This window comes from Panicum virgatum, chromosome 3N, assembly GCF_016808335.1.
Source record: "Panicum virgatum strain AP13 chromosome 3N, P.virgatum_v5, whole genome shotgun sequence".
NCBI classification, from domain to species: Eukaryota; Viridiplantae; Streptophyta; class Magnoliopsida; order Poales; family Poaceae; genus Panicum; species Panicum virgatum.
The window spans coordinates 26,324,818-26,344,135 of record NC_053147.1 but is presented as its reverse complement, the minus strand read 5'-3'; the positions used below and the strand labels follow the sequence as shown (position 1 = coordinate 26,344,135).

General features: G+C 51.6%; 2 protein-coding genes across 2 annotated transcripts; both read right to left on the bottom strand.

The window, feature by feature from the left end:
* Positions 1–6,716: 6,716 nt before the first annotated feature.
* On the bottom strand, positions 6,717–9,630 carry LOC120665390. The gene is made up of 3 exons (XM_039944952.1): positions 9,054–9,630; positions 8,058–8,176; positions 6,717–7,199 (listed from the first exon to the last, which is right to left on the bottom strand). The coding sequence occupies exons 1-3, from the start codon at positions 9,474–9,476 to the stop codon at positions 7,052–7,054; spliced, it is 690 nt and encodes a 229-aa protein (XP_039800886.1). The 5' UTR covers positions 9,477–9,630; the 3' UTR covers positions 6,717–7,051.
* Positions 9,631–11,760: 2,130 nt separating this feature from the next.
* On the bottom strand, positions 11,761–17,976 carry LOC120665389 (potassium channel AKT2-like). Its single transcript, XM_039944950.1, has 8 exons — positions 17,487–17,976; positions 17,104–17,322; positions 14,476–14,692; positions 14,035–14,352; positions 13,395–13,943; positions 13,106–13,285; positions 12,304–13,003; positions 11,761–12,182 (listed from the first exon to the last, which is right to left on the bottom strand). The coding sequence occupies exons 1-8, from the start codon at positions 17,717–17,719 to the stop codon at positions 12,016–12,018; spliced, it is 2,583 nt and encodes an 860-aa protein (XP_039800884.1). The 5' UTR covers positions 17,720–17,976; the 3' UTR covers positions 11,761–12,015.
* Positions 17,977–19,318: the final 1,342 nt, after the last annotated feature.

Here is a 19,318-nt window from a genome sequence, read left to right as displayed (position 1 = left end):
GATTTTTACACAAGACTAATAATCTAGCAGGCAACACACTGACCAAAAAAGGAAGCCATGCAGTGTATAGAACATGAGATCTAATTAAGTGTCTAATAACCTTACATTTAATATAGAGAAAATACACTGGGTAAATGAAAACCTGGATGTAACAAAAGTTGTAGATCTAGTCACGAGAAACTCAGAACATTTAAGTTTGTATTTTTCTGATTTTTTTATAATTTGTAAACAAATTTACAAGTTTATTGTTTTTGAAAACAAAAAGGAAAAACAGATTTGCAGCTAGGCCCCTAGAAATCTAATTCTAATTGCGAAGGGGTCCTTCACCGGAGGGGAAACAGGGGAGGCGCTTGCCGGCCAAAATCCGGAGGCTTGGCTTGCCGGCGGCGAGGGGAAAGAGGGGGAGGGGCTAGAGGGATCCACGAGCTACCTCGGGGTGGGCTCGTTCAGGATTGGGGAGGACCGGAGTAGGGTCGCCGGCGGTGAGGTAGGGGCGGCGGCGGTCGGGTGTGGCGGCCGGCGGCGCTTCGGCGAGCGAGAGCGACGGGGAAGGGGTTGGTGAGCTTCAGTGGAGGGTGGAGTAGCTATCCCCGGGCTCAGTTGGGGTCGGGTCAGAGCGGACGGAGGCTCTCCACGGAGAGCTTCTAGGGGCGGCGGCCATGGCGGCGGCGAGAGGTGTTCCGGCGGCTCCGGCGAGGAGGAGGCGCCGGGAAGGGGTCGGGAGCACTAGTAGGATGAGGGGGAGCTAGATAGGGGGTTCTCTCGGATGGAGGAGGGCCGAGGCGAGGGCTCCAAGGTGAGCTGCCCATGGCATCGGCAATGGTGGTCGGCGCGGATGTTTTGGGCGGAGAGGAGCTGGGGCTCGGTTCTGGTAGCGAGGAGGAGAAAGAGGAGTGAATGTGAGCACCAAGTCTTGAGGAGGAGGGGCCTGGGCGGGTCAAGGGTGAGGGGAGGGGCGGTGCTGCTCGGTGGTGTCCGGCACGGCGGCGCGGAAGTTGCCGGGGGCGCGCGGGCATGGCGGCCGCGTGGTGCGCGCGATTGGGTGGGGCAGGCGCGGCGCTGCAGGGGTGGGTTGCCGGGGGGCGGTCGGGGCTCACCCCCTTGGTGCGGCTCGGCGTCAGGCATCGCCGGCTAGGTGGCCGTCGGCCTCTGCTGCGAGCAGGAAAGCGGGGGAGAGGGAGATGAGAGAGAGGGTAGAGAGAGAAGGCGAACGACGTTTGAATAAAATTTTCTCAAAAATTTGCATTAAAAGATGAAAAACTCTGAACACGAAAGTTATAGAAAATTTTAAATCCTACAACTTTTGTTTGAGGCACAAACTCATTCGAAAAGCCAATCAAGAGTTAAATTCAAAATTTTGACAAACATGCATTACCATCTATTTAAGTGCAAATTCAATTTTTTCTTAAGTTTTTATGCAACAACTTGAAAAACTATCAACATTAAAGTTGTTCACAATTTAAAACTCTAAAACTTTGGTTTTAGGCAAATGTTCATTTGAGCAATGTTTTAGAAATTATTTCCAAAGCATGTTTGTACAATTTGAATTAATCCATCATTTCATGTGACCACTGTTCATTTGAAATTCAATTCTTCTGGCTAGATTTCCAACATCACCAAGAGTGCATGTTGAAGCCTTCTATTTGTCATTTCATGGTGAGTGTGAAAAATCAGGCTAGTACCCAAAATCAGAAGTTTCTTACCTATTGTGCATGCACATACACACATACACATGCACACATATACATGCACTTAAGTAAACCAAACTACATTTAACTACACAGGCTAGGATTAATGATGCATGATTGAGATTTGTTTTGTTAATTAGCCCTTTAGACACCAGGGGTGTCACAGTAATAATTGGCTGTGTACGTTCCTGAATGTAGAGGCCGGATGATGTTCATCCTTTATCTAAAAAACCTTCTAGTAATGCTGATTTAAATAAAGATTAAGGATATGAACCTGATGAAACTCCTGAAAAATTGTTTGAGGTCAACTATGTTAAAAGGAATATTAAATGGCTTGGCTATATGCAACATTAAGAACGCCATCTTGGACATCATTGATCTTGATACTATTATTAATGATTTTGCATCAAGAAACGCCCAGAGGAGCTTTTTGTGAAGGACTGGAGTATTAGTATTTATGAAGTATTTGAGGTAATTATACAGGCTTTTTGCTATTCTTTTAGTTTGTACTATCCATAATGTTCTTCAAAAATTAAATATATCATTACTACTACATCTTTTTTATCATGTTACAAATAAAAAAATTTAACCTAAAGGGCAAGTAGCATCTGGTTCGCTCCAGGGACCGTAGCGTCTGGTTCTCACCAGGGCCCTCGAAATCATAGAGCCGGCCTATCCTTGAGCCAAGAGGAGGCGCGCTCGGGAGGCAGGTCTAGGTTTTGAGTTTTGCTCAAATCTGAGCATAAAGAATCCAAAATACAGAAGGTCCGCAGATTCTAAACAGGACGGATTCTGAAGCATATACTGTAGAAAATGAATTTTCAAATTCCCAAAGTCCTGAAAGCTGGCATATATTGTAGAAAATGAATTTTCAAATTTCCAAAGTCCTGAAAGCTGGATCGAGGGAACTTCTAGCAATGTGTCATTTAGAGTGTGCTTGGTTGAGCTGTGACTTTTGGAAAAGCTACTGTGAGTTGTAGGCTATGGAAAAGCAACTGTGGGAAAAGCAGAAGACCGTTTGGTTGAACTGATTGTGGCTTTTAAAAAACTGCTTTGCGGACCCCACATGTCATACACAACACTACCACTCAACTCTCTCCCCCTCTCAATGACCGGTGGACCCCACTCGTGAGTCTATTCTTCCTCCACGGAGCCACGGCGCTCGCCCGCTCGCCCAACCGCCAGGGCCAAGGAAGAAAGGGCTGCCGGTGTTGGGGACGTGGTCGTGCCGGAGCTTGCGCCGCTCGGGGAAGAAGCTGCGGCGGGGCGACACCGCATCGGGGTAAGCTCGCGGCGAAGGGTAGGGCCGCCAGAGGTAGAGCGGCGCCCGCAAGGAGGCGGAGGGGTGTTGGCGAGCAGGTGGAGAGGGTTGTGAGAGGGAGGAGAGAGCGATGGGAAAAAAACATGAATTAGTATCCTCATAATCAGTGTCAGGTGGTAATTTTTTAGCCCAAAAACCAGTGAAAGCAGGGGGAATGCTTTTAGTTTTTACTAGGATGAAAATTGCTTTTAGATTAAAGCACCTCTGGCTTTGAATCATTTGGTTGAGCTTTTAGCTTTTGGAGGCAAAAGCCACACCTAAAAGACCAACCAAAGGACCTTGAGTCTCTCTTCCGACCTCACCCTTGCTCCACCTGCAAACCCCGTCGATCTCCTCCCTATCATGCCGCGCCAACCTCCATCCCCCATCTAGTCAGCTAGTCACTGCCGTCTCCAACCCTCCTCTCGCCACTCCATGCCCGGCCAGCGGTCGCTGCTCATCTCCACCGCAGTCGGCCCCGTGCCAGCTGTCCCCAACCGTGGCGGTTGTCCCTGATCGCGCCGGGCGCCTGTCTCCGCCCCTCATCCTGCCGCTCCCCACCCTAGCCGGCAGTTGCCGCTCGTTCACATCCATGACCGCCATCCCCCACGGCACACCTCCTCGTTACCAGTAGGCCGAGCTGGCGGCTGCGCCGGTGCCGCGTCTCCACGCGCATAGTCACGACCAGTGAGCTGTACCTGCAGTCGCATAGGCATCGCACATCCCCGGCAACAACCATTCAGCCACCGGCCATCCATCCCCTACCGCGGCTGCGGTCGCCCTTCACCGTGAGCTGCACCGTGACCGAGCGAGCTCCCGCTTGGGCCGCACAGTTGACCTATATGTGTGCTCGTAGACATTCGCGAATGGTACCAGAGGAGGAACACAGAAATGAGTGGAAGCTTGGCATAGAAGGAATGGTGTAGCAAGTATTCAAAAATCAGATAATGGAATCCATACCTCTGGATGTTATCCATCTAGATTTTCATAATGCATACAAAATCCTAGATTCACAAAATCCAATCCAACCGGATCTTAGAGCATCTCCAAGAGATTAGCAAATAGCATTAGTTGAATTTAGAGATTTGGAGGCTAGCTAAACAATAAAAAAACTTCCTAAACTACCAAACTTCCCAACAGACTCTCTAAAACTAGATTCTCCATGTGCTGCAGTGCTAGTGAGCTCCACTTGTCATACACTCTTATTTTATCTTCTTCCTTTCTCCACCACAAACCACATCTCCACCGCCTTGAGCCCTCTCTGCCGCATCATCTCCACCGCCGTTGCGCGCCACCTCCGCCCCCGCCGCGCGCCACCTTGACCCAGAGTCACCCACGCCTCCTCCGTCGTCACCCTCATCCGCGCGTTTCTCCACGCCCTGCCGCAAACCACCTCCACCCTAGCGTCACCCGCACCTCCTCCAACATCGCCCTCCGCCGCACGCTTCTCTACGTGCTGCCGCGCGCGTCGTCCTCCTCCGCCCGCCACCGCACGCCCTCTGCGGCACGCTCCTCCACCCGCCACGAGGGGACCCGCCATGAGGGGGCTCGCCAGCCGCCATGAGGAGGACCCGCCGTGCCGCTCCATCCTCCCCCCGTGCCACAGCTGTCCACGTCCTCCCCGCGGCGGCGCGAGCAGCGCAACGGCCGGTAGTGTCAAGATCTCACCGGGCGGCATCGTCGAGCGCGGGAGGGCATAGGATGGCGGGAGCGGCGCTGCCAAGGGAGATGGCGAGGTAACTTCGTTCGTGAAATTTGTCGAAGGAGCAGGTGCCGATAGCGACTCAATGGCGAGGGGGTGCAGATGGCGACTCTGTTGGAAGCCGCTTTTTGCAAGTTTTTTATTTTTTGAGCTATCCCATCCAAGATAGAGAAACTGTTGGACTTGCTTTTAGTAATTATCTTTACTTTTGATACAGTGGGTATCATCCTCCATGCCTAGTTTTGCCTCTCCTTTTTTTTTTTTGAATTTTTCACATTAAATTTGTGCTCTTTTGTGCTTTGATATCTCTGAACACTCCACCCCCCTCCAAAAAAAAAACATCCACACACACCGTACTTCTAACTTCCGAGAGCACCACGAAACAGGGAGAAAAAAGCCTGGCCGTGCTCCGATCAGCTGAAACTGAAAACTGTACACCCTGATGAGGCCAGGAAACGTAACTGCCGCAATCAGGCCGGAGTGAATGGCTCCACAGTGACAGTGAACCGAAGCGGCTGCGAGCCATCAGCCCGGGCGGCCCGGCCAGCAGCCTTGGACGCCCGGCGAATGATGATCCATGATGAGCCCCGCCTGCGCCCGTGGCGGCAAAAGCCTGCGCCGAGTTACCACACCCCACCTCGCCGCAACAGTCGCCCCGGCCGCCCCCGGGTACGCGCCGCACCACCATCATGGCTCGCGATCTCGCGAGCGAGAACGAGAACGGGCGACCGATCGGCACCGCCAGCTTTGTGCATGCCGTCGTCTCCCGCGGCTATAATGGTGCCGCACCTGCTCTCCCTGCGCGGCAGTGAAGGAGATTCGAGCAAGGCCGCCGCGGTGGTCCCCGCCGGAGCCCCTGCCGGATTTGTCGCCGCGTCCGGCGCTCCATCCATCCCCGGCCCCGCCGGCGCGCCCGCCCGACCGGCGCGCCCGCCCGACCGGCTGCTCGTTCGTTCGTTCGTTCTCGGATCCCGGGCGCCGTCGTGCTGGTGACTACCATGCCGGCCGTGCTTGTGTTTAGGACTAGGCCCTTGTTTGGATGGAGGGGTAAATGGAATAAAAAGGATAAAAGGAAGTACTTTTTACTTTTAATATCCAAACATGAGGGTAAAAAGAGTTGAGGCAAATGTTTTACCCCAAATTTCCTTTACCCCTCTTTGCGTGTCAAATAGAGGTAAAACTATCATCCAAACACCTTTACCCAACCATATTTACCCCTAATCCAAACACTTTTATAGGGTAAAACTATTAGAGGTAAATGGTAGACATAAAACATTTACTTTGAGGTAAATTTACCCTGAATCATCCAAACAGGGCCTAGGAGCCAATGCAATGATGCAGCGCGCTGTGGGCGCTCATTTTTGGGTTTGGGCCCCGGTGGGGGCTTGCGAGGGTTTTTGCACACGACGAGACAAGGGGTGTGTTTAGTTCCCACCAAATTTCCAAATTTTCCATCACATCCATCACATCTCCTATCACATCGAAACATTAAATATAGCAAATAATTCATGCATGGAGTACTAAATATAGTTAAATAAAAAAACTAATTGCATAGTTTTAATGTACATTGCGAGACGAATCTTTTGAGCCTAGTTAGGTTATGGTAGGACAATATTTACCACAAACAAACGAAAAGTGCTACAATGTGCTACAGTAACTGATGTACTTTTTCTCCCTCTTTTCATCTATCTAAACACAGCCAAGGTCCTTCTACTACGGTCGCAGCTGCTTGATGCTAGTACCTGGCTACCTGCACAGTCAGTCCCACTACTACGACCAGCTACTACTGCATGCATGCTGGTCTCACTCTGACTGACGTCGTCTGCTGTCGTACGTTTACCAGCTAGACAACCCAAATTAAAGCCACAGCAAATGCATGTAGACAGATGGTCAAACGCCTCGTCAGGCTATACGGTGCTTAAGCAAGCAAACAAACGCATCGCGCAACACACAAATCCTAGTTTACGCAACGTTCGTCCTGGCGTCCTGCGCCCTGCTCTACAAACCGGCAGGCACACGCAGAACGGGGCAGCGGATCAGCTTCTGTTTTTTTTACAATACAACAGCAGAGGGAGCGAGAGCGACAGCTAATCAGCTACTCGTACAACAGTAGACTGAACCATGAGGATAGATAGAATACATCAATACAGCACCACATCAGAGAAACATCACAAACACACACAGAGAGAGATCAGGCACACTCTAGGATTGACAGGCAGTGGAGGGTTATTGAGGCGGTTACAGCTAGCTTATCGACCTCTTGTAACTTGTAAGAAGCTCAGCCTTGGCATAGTAGAAGTCTCTGCACGGCGAGGAGGAGGAGGAGGACCCGTCAGCGTCAGCCAGGCGTCGTCGTCGTCGTCAAGCCAGGAGCCAGAAGTTCTTCTGCCACCGGGTGCTGATGAGGTATCCGCCGACGCCCTTGCTCTGCCGCCGCACCGCCAGCGTCAGGCACTCCGCCCGGCTGATGCACTCCTCCTCGAACGCCTCGCTGCTGCTCCGCATGAAGCTGCACCACCATCACCATTCGCAACACCAAGTTAACAACCTACTACTAGTAGTAATACACTGGTGCGAACTCGAATAATGAGCATGGCAGTTTTGGGCCTTTTGGCCACATGGTACAGTAAAAAGGTAACTTTCCCGACGCTGCACTGCAAGGTTTTTCGTGTGGTCTTAGGCTACTTTGATATGTGCAAACATCAACACGAGGCCGGCCAGCCGCCAGCAATGGCAGGGGACGCACAGCACCGTTCTTGCTGGTGCCTGGTTGGGTAGGTTGGCCACAATCGGGGAGATCGAATTGAAACTGGGAGGACAAGGGAGAAGGCATCTCCGGTTTATGGAGGATAGATGGCACATGGCTGTTGGTTGTCTACTTGTCTGCTAGTTTTTGACCCCAAGGGCGGCAGAGCCCCCATTCCCATCCCTGCTGCTCCACTGTTCTCTCTGGTAAGGTAAACAAAGTCCCTGTTTCCTTCCTAAAAGCTTCCTTCCTAAAAGCGCCACCTCGCCGAACAGTTCTTGGAACCAGAAAACTAGAGCTGCCAAATATACCCATTCACCCGGGGAATTTCAGGCACGGGCGTCCCTGTCACTGGGCATCTGTTTCTGAAATCTGGAGGATGATGGGCGGGCGTGAAGAGCAGTGTGCGATAGGCTGTGCCAGCTGCGCGAGATTCTATTCTCTTTCTCTCTTTCACCTTTGCGCAGGCCAGGCCAGATGATCCTGATCCATCCGTGACAAGGGGGTGCCGATGGATGGATGTGTGAACGTGCTGCGTGCACATGCCATGCATCTTGTGTGTGTCTGTGTGTGTGAGAGAGAGAGAGAGAGATGGTACCAACTGATCGAGCCTGAGCTTACCAGCAGAAAGGAGAGGGCTTGCGTTGGCTGAGCACGAGCACGGACGCCTCCAGCTTCTTCACCTGGCTGAGGACGGTCGACAGCTTGGGCCCCTGGATCACAAGCGCCTCCACCTCCACCTAACACATTCATCAGGATTCAGTTTTGGTTTGGATGACATCGGACGAGATACCGTGATGCATGAGCACGCCCTTCCCATCACCGGCGCATGCATCCACTGCAGCACGCAGTGGCTCAAGTACATTGAAAAAAACTATTGTTTGACACTTTGACTGACATGTTAGACCCCAAATGCCAGGGAAATTGTTCAGAGACGTACTCAGAAGGCATTTCTAATTAAATTGTTATTAGGGAGATCAGGCTATTATTCTGAGCATCTTGCTTTTTATGAAGGTGAGGCCCTTTTTAGCTTTAAGCCTGCCATGATCCATCAATGAAAAGGGTGGCCATGATTCCGTCTCCTTTCATGAACGTTCCGATCAGATCTAGCCAACTCACCTACTAGCATAACTCTTCTTGCCTCCAGGCAGTCAGTGTGACCGAGTAGCCCAAGAACCCACACGAACTTGATCCAAGAAAAAGTCACACGGCCAACCGTAACTCCCTCAAGTACAAATTTCTCTACATGAACTACTTAGAGCAGCAGTCTTTTGACCTATGGGTCAGTAAAATTAGCACTTGTTATCTTGAAGGCTGAACCTTATTATAGCTGCTGGTGCAGATTAAGGTCATAAACTCATAATGCACATTGTAAAACAACTTATGGTATGCTTAAATGGTCCTTGAATGACCCCCCACGTGTTACCAAATTAAATGTTTTTTTAACGACATCCTAAATGAAAAAAATGGAAACAGAATGTGAAATTCCTAGCTCACTAAACGTTCTGAAACAAAAAGAAAATGTGCCTAACCAACCTTATCTGTTTACTGTGTGGCTGCGTAGCACTTGCAACAACTAGCTGCAAATGACCAGAAATAAAAAAATTGTGCACGCACCTCAGGCTTGCAGGCCTTGCAGAGCGCGCCGAGGGAGTTGGCGAGCGCGGAGGCGTCCGCCCCGCCGCCGCCGCCGCCGCCGCTCTGCGGCGGCAGGACGTGGAGCAGGGTGAGGAAGTCGCCCTTATTGGCGACGTGGGTGAGCGCCCACATCATGGCGTGCTTGGCGCCGGAGCTCTGGTCCACCACCACCATGACGCGCTTCCGCCCCGCCGCGGCCGCCTCCTCCGCCCGGCAGAACCCGCCGCCGCGGCGGTGGCCGCGGGCCCTCGCCTTCTTCCGGGACCAGCGCCGCGACCCGCGCCTGCTGCCGCCGCCGCACTCCCACTCCTGCTGCAGCAGCTGGCGCGGCGCGCCGCCGCCGCCGTCGCTGGAGCTCAGCTGGCGCAGGAAGTGCTCGCTGCTGCCCCCGCTGCTCCCCATGAACCTCCTCCTCTCCCGCCGCTTCCCAGGACGGGTTCGTGCGCGCGGCTCGGTGTGCGTGTGGGTGGGTGTGGTGTCGAGTGCTGGGCTCTGGCTTTGGTGCGCGTGTGGCGTGTGTGCGTGATGTAACCTTGTCCCTTGTTTTTAAAGTGGAGGCAGCCACGGGTGTGAGTTAACCAACATACGTCCCTTCTCTAAATCAGGTGTTTTGCTAGAGTAAGAACGATCAACATTTTAAACTAAACTTCCATCACAGCCGGCACTAGAAAACAGAGTATATGAGCCTTTTCTTTTACCTGTTACTGCTCCATGCATATCTGATTTTTTTTCTTTAGATGCATAGTGTGTGAAGCTCAAGCTAGAGGTGCACCATTGGATGTCCGGGGTGAGCCATCATATTATGTATGTTTTAAACTAGCAATTATATATTGGCTTAAATCTCTTTATTTTAGCTTACAACTCCAAATCCATTAATCTATTATGGAGTTGGGTGCCAGAATCCTACCAAATAGCCCAGACAACATTTCAGTGCTTTAAATGTCTGTGATCACTGTGACCATCTAGCAGGCATCTACATTTTCCTTCTTCTGGCCATATTCCACTTTCAACCGGCTGCTAAGCTAAAGCTTCCAAATGCTGCATGGGGCCAACACTAGTGCCTCAGCGGTGCATTGATGTAGAATCAGGCCATGTTTAGATTCGACCCGTAAACCCGTAAACGCAAAAAAACGTCAAATCGAATATTTCTACATATGCATGAAGTACTAAATGAAGTCTATTTACAAAACTTTTTGTATGGATGGGCTGTAAATCGCGAGACGAATCTAATGAGCCTACTTAATCTATAATTTGCAACAGTGATGCTACAGTAACCATCTGCTAATTATTGATTACTCATGGATTAATTAGTATCATTAGATTCGTCTCGCGATTTACAACCCATCTATGTAAAACTTTTGTAAATAGACTTCATTTAGTACTTCAAATTAGTAAGATTCCTTTACAAAATTTTTTTTGCAACGGAACTAACACTGCCTCAGCCGTTGTATATGCATGCCCTGACTTCTGAGCCGCTTGCATAACAAGGACCATAGAGTAGAACCCAGAAGAGATGGCACGCCAATAGTAGTTGGGCCGTAGCCCGTAGCTATTCCATGTTTTTGTTCTATAATTAATTAGGGCGATTTTAATGTTCATTGCTGTTCTTACATCAGTTTCAGTGTACGGTTTTTAAACAATTATCTAGATTTTGTTTAGATGGTGTAAAGTGTCACATCGAATATTCTGGCACACATTTAAAGTATTAAATATGGACTAATGACAAAATAAATCACATAATCTGTCTGTAAACTACGAGACGAATTTATTAAGCCTAATTAATCTATCATTAGAGTATGTGTTACTATAGCAATTTAGTGTCTAATCATGATCTAATTAGAATCATTAGATTCGTCTCACAATTTGCAAACAAACTGTGCAATTAGTTTTTATTTTGTCTATATTTAATTATCCATGCAGGTGCCATAATATTCGATGTGACACTTTTGGAAGTTTGAATTTTAGATCGAAACATGAAAACTAGATAACAGTACTAACTAGATTTTATGGGGATGAAACTCCTTAACCAAACTATGAAACTTACCTTTATCTCTCATCATAATGATCATATCATATCAGGAAAAAATGATGATGTGGTATATAATTTAATATCATGAAATTCTCCATGAAACTACCATTAAGACTCCTTAACCCGTTTAGACACTCAAACAAGCATCTTGGAGGTTACTTTGATCCTATTTGGATCCAAGTGCTAATGGATAAAAGTGCTAAACTTTAGCATTTTTATAAAATAGAAGGGGGAGATCCCCTACTGATATATTAGAAATAAATATTCAAAAATATTTACAAGAGATTAACTATGATTAAAATTCTCTAGCCATATTGACACAAGTGTGGCATTCATTGTCTTTGCTCGATGGATAACAATTGCAAAGTTGTACTTGAAATTCTAATGGAAGTGCTAATAGGTGGGCTAAAATTCTAGACAATACTAAAATACTTTAGGTATGTATGAGTGCTAATACGTGCTAAAGTTTAGAGCTCAACTTTGGCTCTTCCAAAAAAAGCCCCTAGAGAGAGCATTTCGTAGATGGAGTGCATTTTGCACCACTGTGGCGGGCGCTAGAGAGAACACATGGCTAGGCTACATTAATCTCCAGCAAAGGAGCAACGGAGCACGAGCAGAGTGGTTACCAAGATTGATGTGGCCGGTGGCGTCCGCGGCAATCGTAAGGGCAATGCCATTGCAGATGGGGTTAGTATTGGTGAGATTGAGAACCCATCTCGATGGGGTTGCACACTGCACAGGGTTGGATCTGCATTTTGAATGCATAGATTTCTTTTTTCCTCCACCGCTGCTGTGTTCTACTCTACGACACTCCTCAATCACGTTCCTTGAATCAGTGCTATAGAGCGAGGCGACTCATGCACATCTACCTCGTGACACACTACTAGTGAAGAACACCCGAATCTATAGATGCTACGACGACGCGGGCACCGGTCCCATTGCTGCCAGCCGCCTCAGACTCTCTTCGGTGACCACGAACAGCTTGTCGTTGTCCCTGATCACGTCCATGGAGTCGACCTCCGCTCCTTCGTCGTTCACGATCTCCGCCTTCTCCGCGTCGACGACTCTCAGCTTCTCGCCTGAAGAAAAGGGAAAGAAAGCACCAAGAACGAACGAGCATGGCTCAGTTCACTACCAGTACCCTGCAACGTGTTTGCCGCTGCAACCGAACTGAAATGAGCTGCGGTGTTCTGGGCGTACGGATGATGGCTCTGAGCTCTTCCATCGTGCCGGGCAGGTTGATCAGCTTGCCGGCTTCCGAGCTCTGGGTTCTGGCGAACGGGTGGCCCTTGTATATGCTCACGCGAGGGCGAGGCCAGCGGACGCTGTCCGGCGGGCTTGCGCTCGGGAACCTGCCCCGACGGCTGTGCCCCGACGACGAGCCGCCGTCCACCGGGACAGCCGCTGGCGGGTCGATGATGGCGATCTGGTGGCCGAGCTCCCGCTTCCGCAGGAGATCGCGCAGCTCGCCCGGCGACATCGTCAGCCGCGCGCCGCCGGGGCCGGAACCGGAGCCGCCGCCGTCGTCGAGGCCGGCCTTGTCGACGCTGGCCCCGTTCATGATCAGGAACCTGGCCGCGTCGGCGTGGCCCTCGGCCAAGGCGACGCGCAGCGCGGTGCCGCCGTCGTGGTCCTCCGAGTCCACGTCCAGGCCGAGCTTGAGCAGCTCCCGGAGCGCGCCGACGTCGTTGCGGCGCGCCGCGAGGCACAGGACGTCGCCGCCGGCGCGCGGGCTCGACACGCGCGCGAAGTGGTAGAGGATGTTGAAGATCTTGTGGTGCCCCGCCGCGACGGCGTGCCACAGCGCCGTGTTGCCCTGCGCGTCCCGGATGTTGACGTTGCACGCGTGCTTGAGGAGCACCAGCACGCAGTCCTCGTACCCCTTCGCCGCCGCGATGTGCTGCGCGTGGCGGCGGCGTCGGCAAGAACAGGGCCCAAAAATTCAGTAGAGATGCATCGGGAGCATGATTGAAATTGCGCTGAATCCACGTGTTCAGTTTACCAGTGCTGTTCTGCCCTTGGCGTCGCCGACGTCGGCGTCCTTACCGGCCCTGAGGAGGTCCTCGAGCAAGGCGCTGTTCCCCATCGCGGCCACCGTCAGCACATTGTTAGCATCGTCCTGCTCGCCGGCGTTCTCTCCCAGCAAGTCCACGACCTTGATGCCATGCATCTCGACCTGATGCTGCAAGACATCAATTCCGAGGCAAGCAATGCAAGCGTTTCTTTCAGTCACTGATCACCAGAAGAGAGATGTGATGTGAGGCGATTGGTACTAATAGCCGACGGCCGACCTTGAGGAAGTTCTTGATGATGACGACGCTGTCCTCGGGCCTGCTCTGCATGACCTCCTTGAGCGTGGCCTGCTTCAGGCGCAGCAGCTGGCTGAGCGTCCTGGTCCGGAACGTGAAGCCCTGCGCGCGGTCGCTCAGCGCGCTGGCCTCGCCGAAGATGTCCCGCGCCCCCAGCGTGGCCTCCACCCGCTCGTCGACCCGTACGGCCTCCACCTCGCCGGAGACGACGACGTACACGTCCTCCGGCGCCTCGTCCTGCACGATCACGTCCTCCCTCGGCGGGATGTACTCGGGCTTCATCTTGGTGACGAGGCAGAGGAGCCCTTCCCTGGAGACGCCCTTGAAGAGGTAGACGTCCTTGACGACGGGGAGGAAGAGCTGCTCGCAGATGCTCTTGTAGATGGACTTGGGCAGCTGGTCTATGAGCTGCTGCTGGTTCAGGCTCTCCGCCCTGAACTTGAGGCACATGTAGGCCAGGATCTGCTGCTTCAGCCGCGGCGGCAGGCGGTTCCGGCCCACGAAGCTGGACGCCGCCCTGACGCTGTTCCTCTGCATCCACCATCCATTCAACAAGTGCTCATCATCGTGTCATCTAATCTAGTACTAATTCGCATGCTGAGCAGTTGGTGACAGTGCTTACGAACTCCATGGTGCGGCGGGTGCCCTCGACGACGAGGTTGGTCATGTTGCCGATGAGGTAGGCGGTGAGACCGAGGTTGAAGAGCATGTAGAAGATGTTGAAGACCATCTCGACGGTGTTCTCGGCGTGGAGGTCGCCGTAGCCGACGGTGGTCATGGTGGTGATGGACCAGTAGATGGAGGAGATGTAGCGGATCCGCAGGCTGGCCTGCCGGAAGTTGGGGATCGCCGCGCCGATCCACGTCTTGTCCCGGTCCGGGTACCGGTCGGCGATCAGGTAGTAGAGGCAGCCGGCGCAGTGCACCAGGAACAGCGTCACCTGAACCGAAACGTGCAGGCCAGCCAGAGCAAGACGACGATGCTTCAGAGTTCAGTCGCCACCGGAATCGCTAGCTGGTGCGTTCTTGAATCTAGAGGCAGCCAAGCAGGTGTGGTTACCGACCGCGACGAGGCGCGCGCAGCGGACCCAGAAGTAGCTGAAGCGGATGTCCTTCTCGAGCCTGGTGAAGAACTGCTTGACCTTGCGGAGCCGCCAGAGGCGGAGGACGCCGAGCAGGCTGTAGGCGGCGCCCTCCCGGACCTCGCCGGTGATGAGGTAGGCCAGGCCCTGGAACGGGATCGTCGACGCCACGTCCATGATGAAGAACGTCGCCAGGTACCTGCGCTAGCACCGCCCGTCAGCCAACAATTGGCAATTGCTCCAGCAGGGAAGGCAACCAATATTCTTTTTTTTAGAAACCGGGATTATATATCACAGAAAGATCTGATAGTTTACATTGTACAACTTACAAGGACAACCATGAAAGAAAAAAAATTACACACAAATCCTTTTAAGAAGCTCCCGGTAGTGCTCGTCGCCGGCGGCCGGAGAAGACGCACTGAAGCCGTCCACCATCCCGACGAAGCATCTTCAAAGTTTTGAAATGGCACTGAGAGCACGTTGGGGAATCCAACATGCCGTGAAGTCGATGAACGTGCAGGCCGAGAAAGATGGCCGTAGGCCATCTCTTCGCCGGTGAAGAAGGTAACCGACGCCGCAGGCAGCGTCAACCCCAACACGTCGGAAAAGAAGACACCCAAAAGGGGATGCAAACCACCAGAGAATGTGGGATCTAAACACCAACCCGATTTCTCAAGCTGGTAAACAAACCTCCAAAGGTCTCCGCCATAAACGCCAGCCCCGGCGCCGACGAGGACAAGGGAGGGACAGTAGAAGAACCGGTCGGGATCTGGAACACTCACCACAAGTCCAAATCCACCAAGCTCTTCCTTTATTCTCCATGAAGCATCGCCGAAGGAAGGAGTTGCAGATTCGCCATCAACGTCGCCAAATCTACGACCCCTGCACCCTCCCACGATGCTCAGGGACAGCAAAAGCACCGGCAGCCATCGGAGATGCGCCACCGTAACCCTAACCTCACTATATAGCTAGCTATATACAAGGAAACTCAAATCCGCCGTCGATTCAACCAACCTCCCTCCTCCTCCGACGCCGGCGAAGGCATCAAAGGCAGGGAAGACGGCGAATCGCGCGATTTCGCTCTCTGGTCGCCGAAAGGCAACCAATATTCGGAAGAGGAACAATCAAGGCCTGGTTTAGTTTGGGCTCGCCGCACTCTGGAATAAGGCCCATTGGACTAGAAAGTTTTTTTTTGAAAAACTACTAGAAAGTTGGGTTCAAGGTTTCTGTCTCTTCTTTTTTTTACCAAACATGCAGTGTGGATTATTTTATGGCTTGACTTGATACATATGTGCCTCGAGTTTTAAGCTGTAGCAAATCTGAAGTGATTTTTCTGTGAAAACATATTTGTTTTTCCTCCAAAAATATCTTCAGAATCAAGCATTTCACGGCTCATGGGCCCCATGCTTTTGTCGGCGAAATCTGCAGGTACAGTACTAGCTAGTAGCCAGCTGCTAGCACGTACGTCCAGAATATCGAAACAGTGATGATACAGGAACAAGAATACAAACGTTACCTACCCACCTACCTCAATCTGATGACGAAATGGTCCATTTGGACCGTCCCAGACCGGCACACACATCTCAGCGACACGGTACTGTGCTCGTGCTCTACCACCACAGGTAAGGTAGCGCCCTCAGGGAGAGAGGCCACGACTTCACGGATCAATAATGCGGTTTGGATTTGGGTCCCATGTACTCTGGAATTCTTCGCAGATATTATTCTCATTTTTGCAGTAGTCCCCGCTACATTATTATGGTTTCTTGACCTATATGTCATGAAGCGGTTTTCTAGTTGTTGCTTTCTTCTTGACTAGAAATGTGGCCTCGTGCGCTTCCCGAAATCTCCCTACGAGCATGTTGTCACCTTCAAGATAGAATCTGAACCGAATTGCTACGCTGCGTCTATAATACTGTACCAACTGACTGCGATTACTGTGGGTGCATATATGGCCGGTCAACCAGAGCTTTTTTAAAATCTACTATATAAATCAATCATTTAGAGAATCATTTGACTAAAAAATGAATTTCTTATCTTTATGCTCTCCACAGCTTTTCTATATCTTGCATTGTGCGTAGTCTAGAGAACAATTCTCCCTCCCAATCTTTGGTTAGCGAGAAATCTGGAACAAAGAATAGCTATATTTAGATATCCAATTGAAAAGACTGTTGGAGGATAATTTTTAACCAAAATCTCTATTCCTAAACACATGAATAGTCTTTTGGAGATGCTCAAGCCGTCACTTGCATGTCCCCATCAGACTCTGAATGATCAATGGTCGGAAAACAATTTTCTTTTCACTAAGAAAAGGTAGTGAATGATCAGAATGGAAATAGGACGGCTGATGTAATGAATCTCCAACAACATCCAGAACAAACCAACCACCCTTGCCATTTTCTGACGGGTCGATGGCTCGGTGCACCTAAAAGAAAGAGAAAGGCGGGGTCGAAGGTGCATGATCATCCTAGTCAGAGTCCGAGACGGCTCATCGTAGACGGCTCGTAATATTTTATTTTTTTGACAATTGGCACGCGCCCGATCGAGAGAAACCTAATCGCTGCTGCGAAGCTGCAATGCGCGAGGCAAGACGCAAGAGCAAGGCGTGCATACCTGAGGGCAATCTTCTTCCTGTCGCGGACGAGCAGCTGGGTCCTGGGGTCGATGTAGGCGACAAAGAAGGTGAGCACGATGTCGACGGTGAAGAAGAGGTCCACGACGATGTCTGCCCCCTCCAGCCCGCCCTTGGGGGACGCGTTCATGAACGCCACCTCGAACGGGTACACCCACGCCGAGTACGCCACCAGGACCACCATGAACGTCTCCCAGCACCTGGCGACGAGACGACCGCCCATGGCGGCGGCACGGATGTCAAATTGCCCGTCAAGCAGATGGCATGGTATAGCTAGCTAGTAGCTAGGATGCAAGATCATCTGCCGCTATGATCTTAAAGTTAAACATTGCCTGTATCGAATGAACAGAACACCATCAGTCACCTGTATCTTGAGTCGAGCGGCGAGATGACCCACTTGTCGGAGCCGGCATGGAGCTGGTTGTGGCCGGAGGGACCGCCGAGCGGCGGCAGGATGACCTTGGACAGGTTCCGGAGGTTGAAGGAGCCCGAGCCCCAGGCAGAGGTGCGGGAGCCCGATCCGGAGCTGCCGGAGGCCAAGCCAGCTGAGCCGCCGGCGCTGCTCGTGCTCGCGCTCTCAAAGCCCGAGCTCTTCATCGCGCTGCTGCCAATATAATCTACTACCTTCCCCAGCAGCCTAGCTATCCTACCGGCCGGCCGGGGATCGGAGACGGAGGAGGAGAAGTATGGGGCCGGGGCGGCCAGGAAAAGGCGAAACGAAAGAGAGAATCAAATCAGATCAGTGGCGAGGCATCGAAATAATGAGACCGAGCATCGCATCGATCGACGCATCAATAATGGAGGAGGAGGAGGAGGGTGAGGGCACTGTCCGGCCGGGACGACAGTGACCACCAGGCGGGCGCAGCTGCTCACACCTCGATCGCGAGCTGCAGGCCTGCTTCTGTGCCTGAGCGCGGTCGGTAGTAGGCCGGTAGGTGTGGCTGAGAATCCGCCGCGATTTTCAGACACTACTGTTACCTGGGCTCGATCGGTGTAATCTGTCTGAATTCTGATCACTGCATCCGTGTATACATGGAATGTTCATCGATGTGGACCGTGTGCTTGGGGGGAGGGGTCCATGCAGACCCCTACCTGTCTGCCCCCGGCTCCAAGCGTGCCGGTGCCGCCATGCCCGCGTGCTGGCCGCTCATGTCCCTTTTGGGTTGGAATTTGCACCTCGGAATTGGGCGGAATTGATCACTGAATGGCATGCTGCGACAGTAGTCGGACAGTGGGGAAGATCGATATGGGAGCCCGTGCGCAAAAGCAGCTTCGCTTCTCCGTCCATGTTTGTTTATCACGATTTCGATGATCCTATCGCACCACAGTTAGCCCTAGCTAGCCGATCGATCAAAACTGTTTTTTCCCACGAACTTCAGGTGCACTAGTAGCCTAGTACATATCCTGCACTTTTCCTGCTTAATTAGGTAAGCCGTCGTCGTCACCAGGCATGTATAACTCTCGGTGCCTTTTTCTGTTAAGATGTGAAAAATTTTCGGCTTATTCGTTTACAGAGCGGTAGATTTCTGTCAGAAAAACTAGTAGGATCGGAGGGTGCACGCATGAAGGTGAATAAAAACCATTTTAGTCTGCGGTTGTCGGAGTAATAAAAATGAGATTTGACACGCGATGTTGACTTTGAAAACGGGACAGATGACCCGACGCTTGCCAAGAAAAACATGCATGCTGCAGGCTTCGGTACTGGGAAGCCCGATCATCTGCTGGCCGCGCACAAGTGACAAGTGGCACTAGCTGTGGTGTGGTATGTGCCTGTTGGATTGGTTGGACCCGCAAATTATTGGCATCGCGTCAGGTGGTGCGCTCCTGATTTTGTCCAAGAACATGTTCCGCCGTTACGCTACTCACTGCGTGTCTGCGCGCCTCGTCTTCCATTTCCTTTTCCCCCATTTACTCCTTGTCTCCGAGGCTTCGGCGGCTTCTCTTTGTTGGATCCGTCGCGAATGCTCTAACCTGACCATGTGAAGACATATATTGCTACGATTCTGCAACCGCCACCTCCACGACGACCATGTCAGCACACATTGATACGACCCGCTAAGTAGGAAGATACAAATTAATAATCATATCATCCAGTGGCCAAGTCTAAAAGCCCATTATTTCCTTCAGCCCACCTTTAAGAGCAGCCATTTGAATTACCAATAGGGCAATAGGCGATAGCTTACAAAATGATAATCT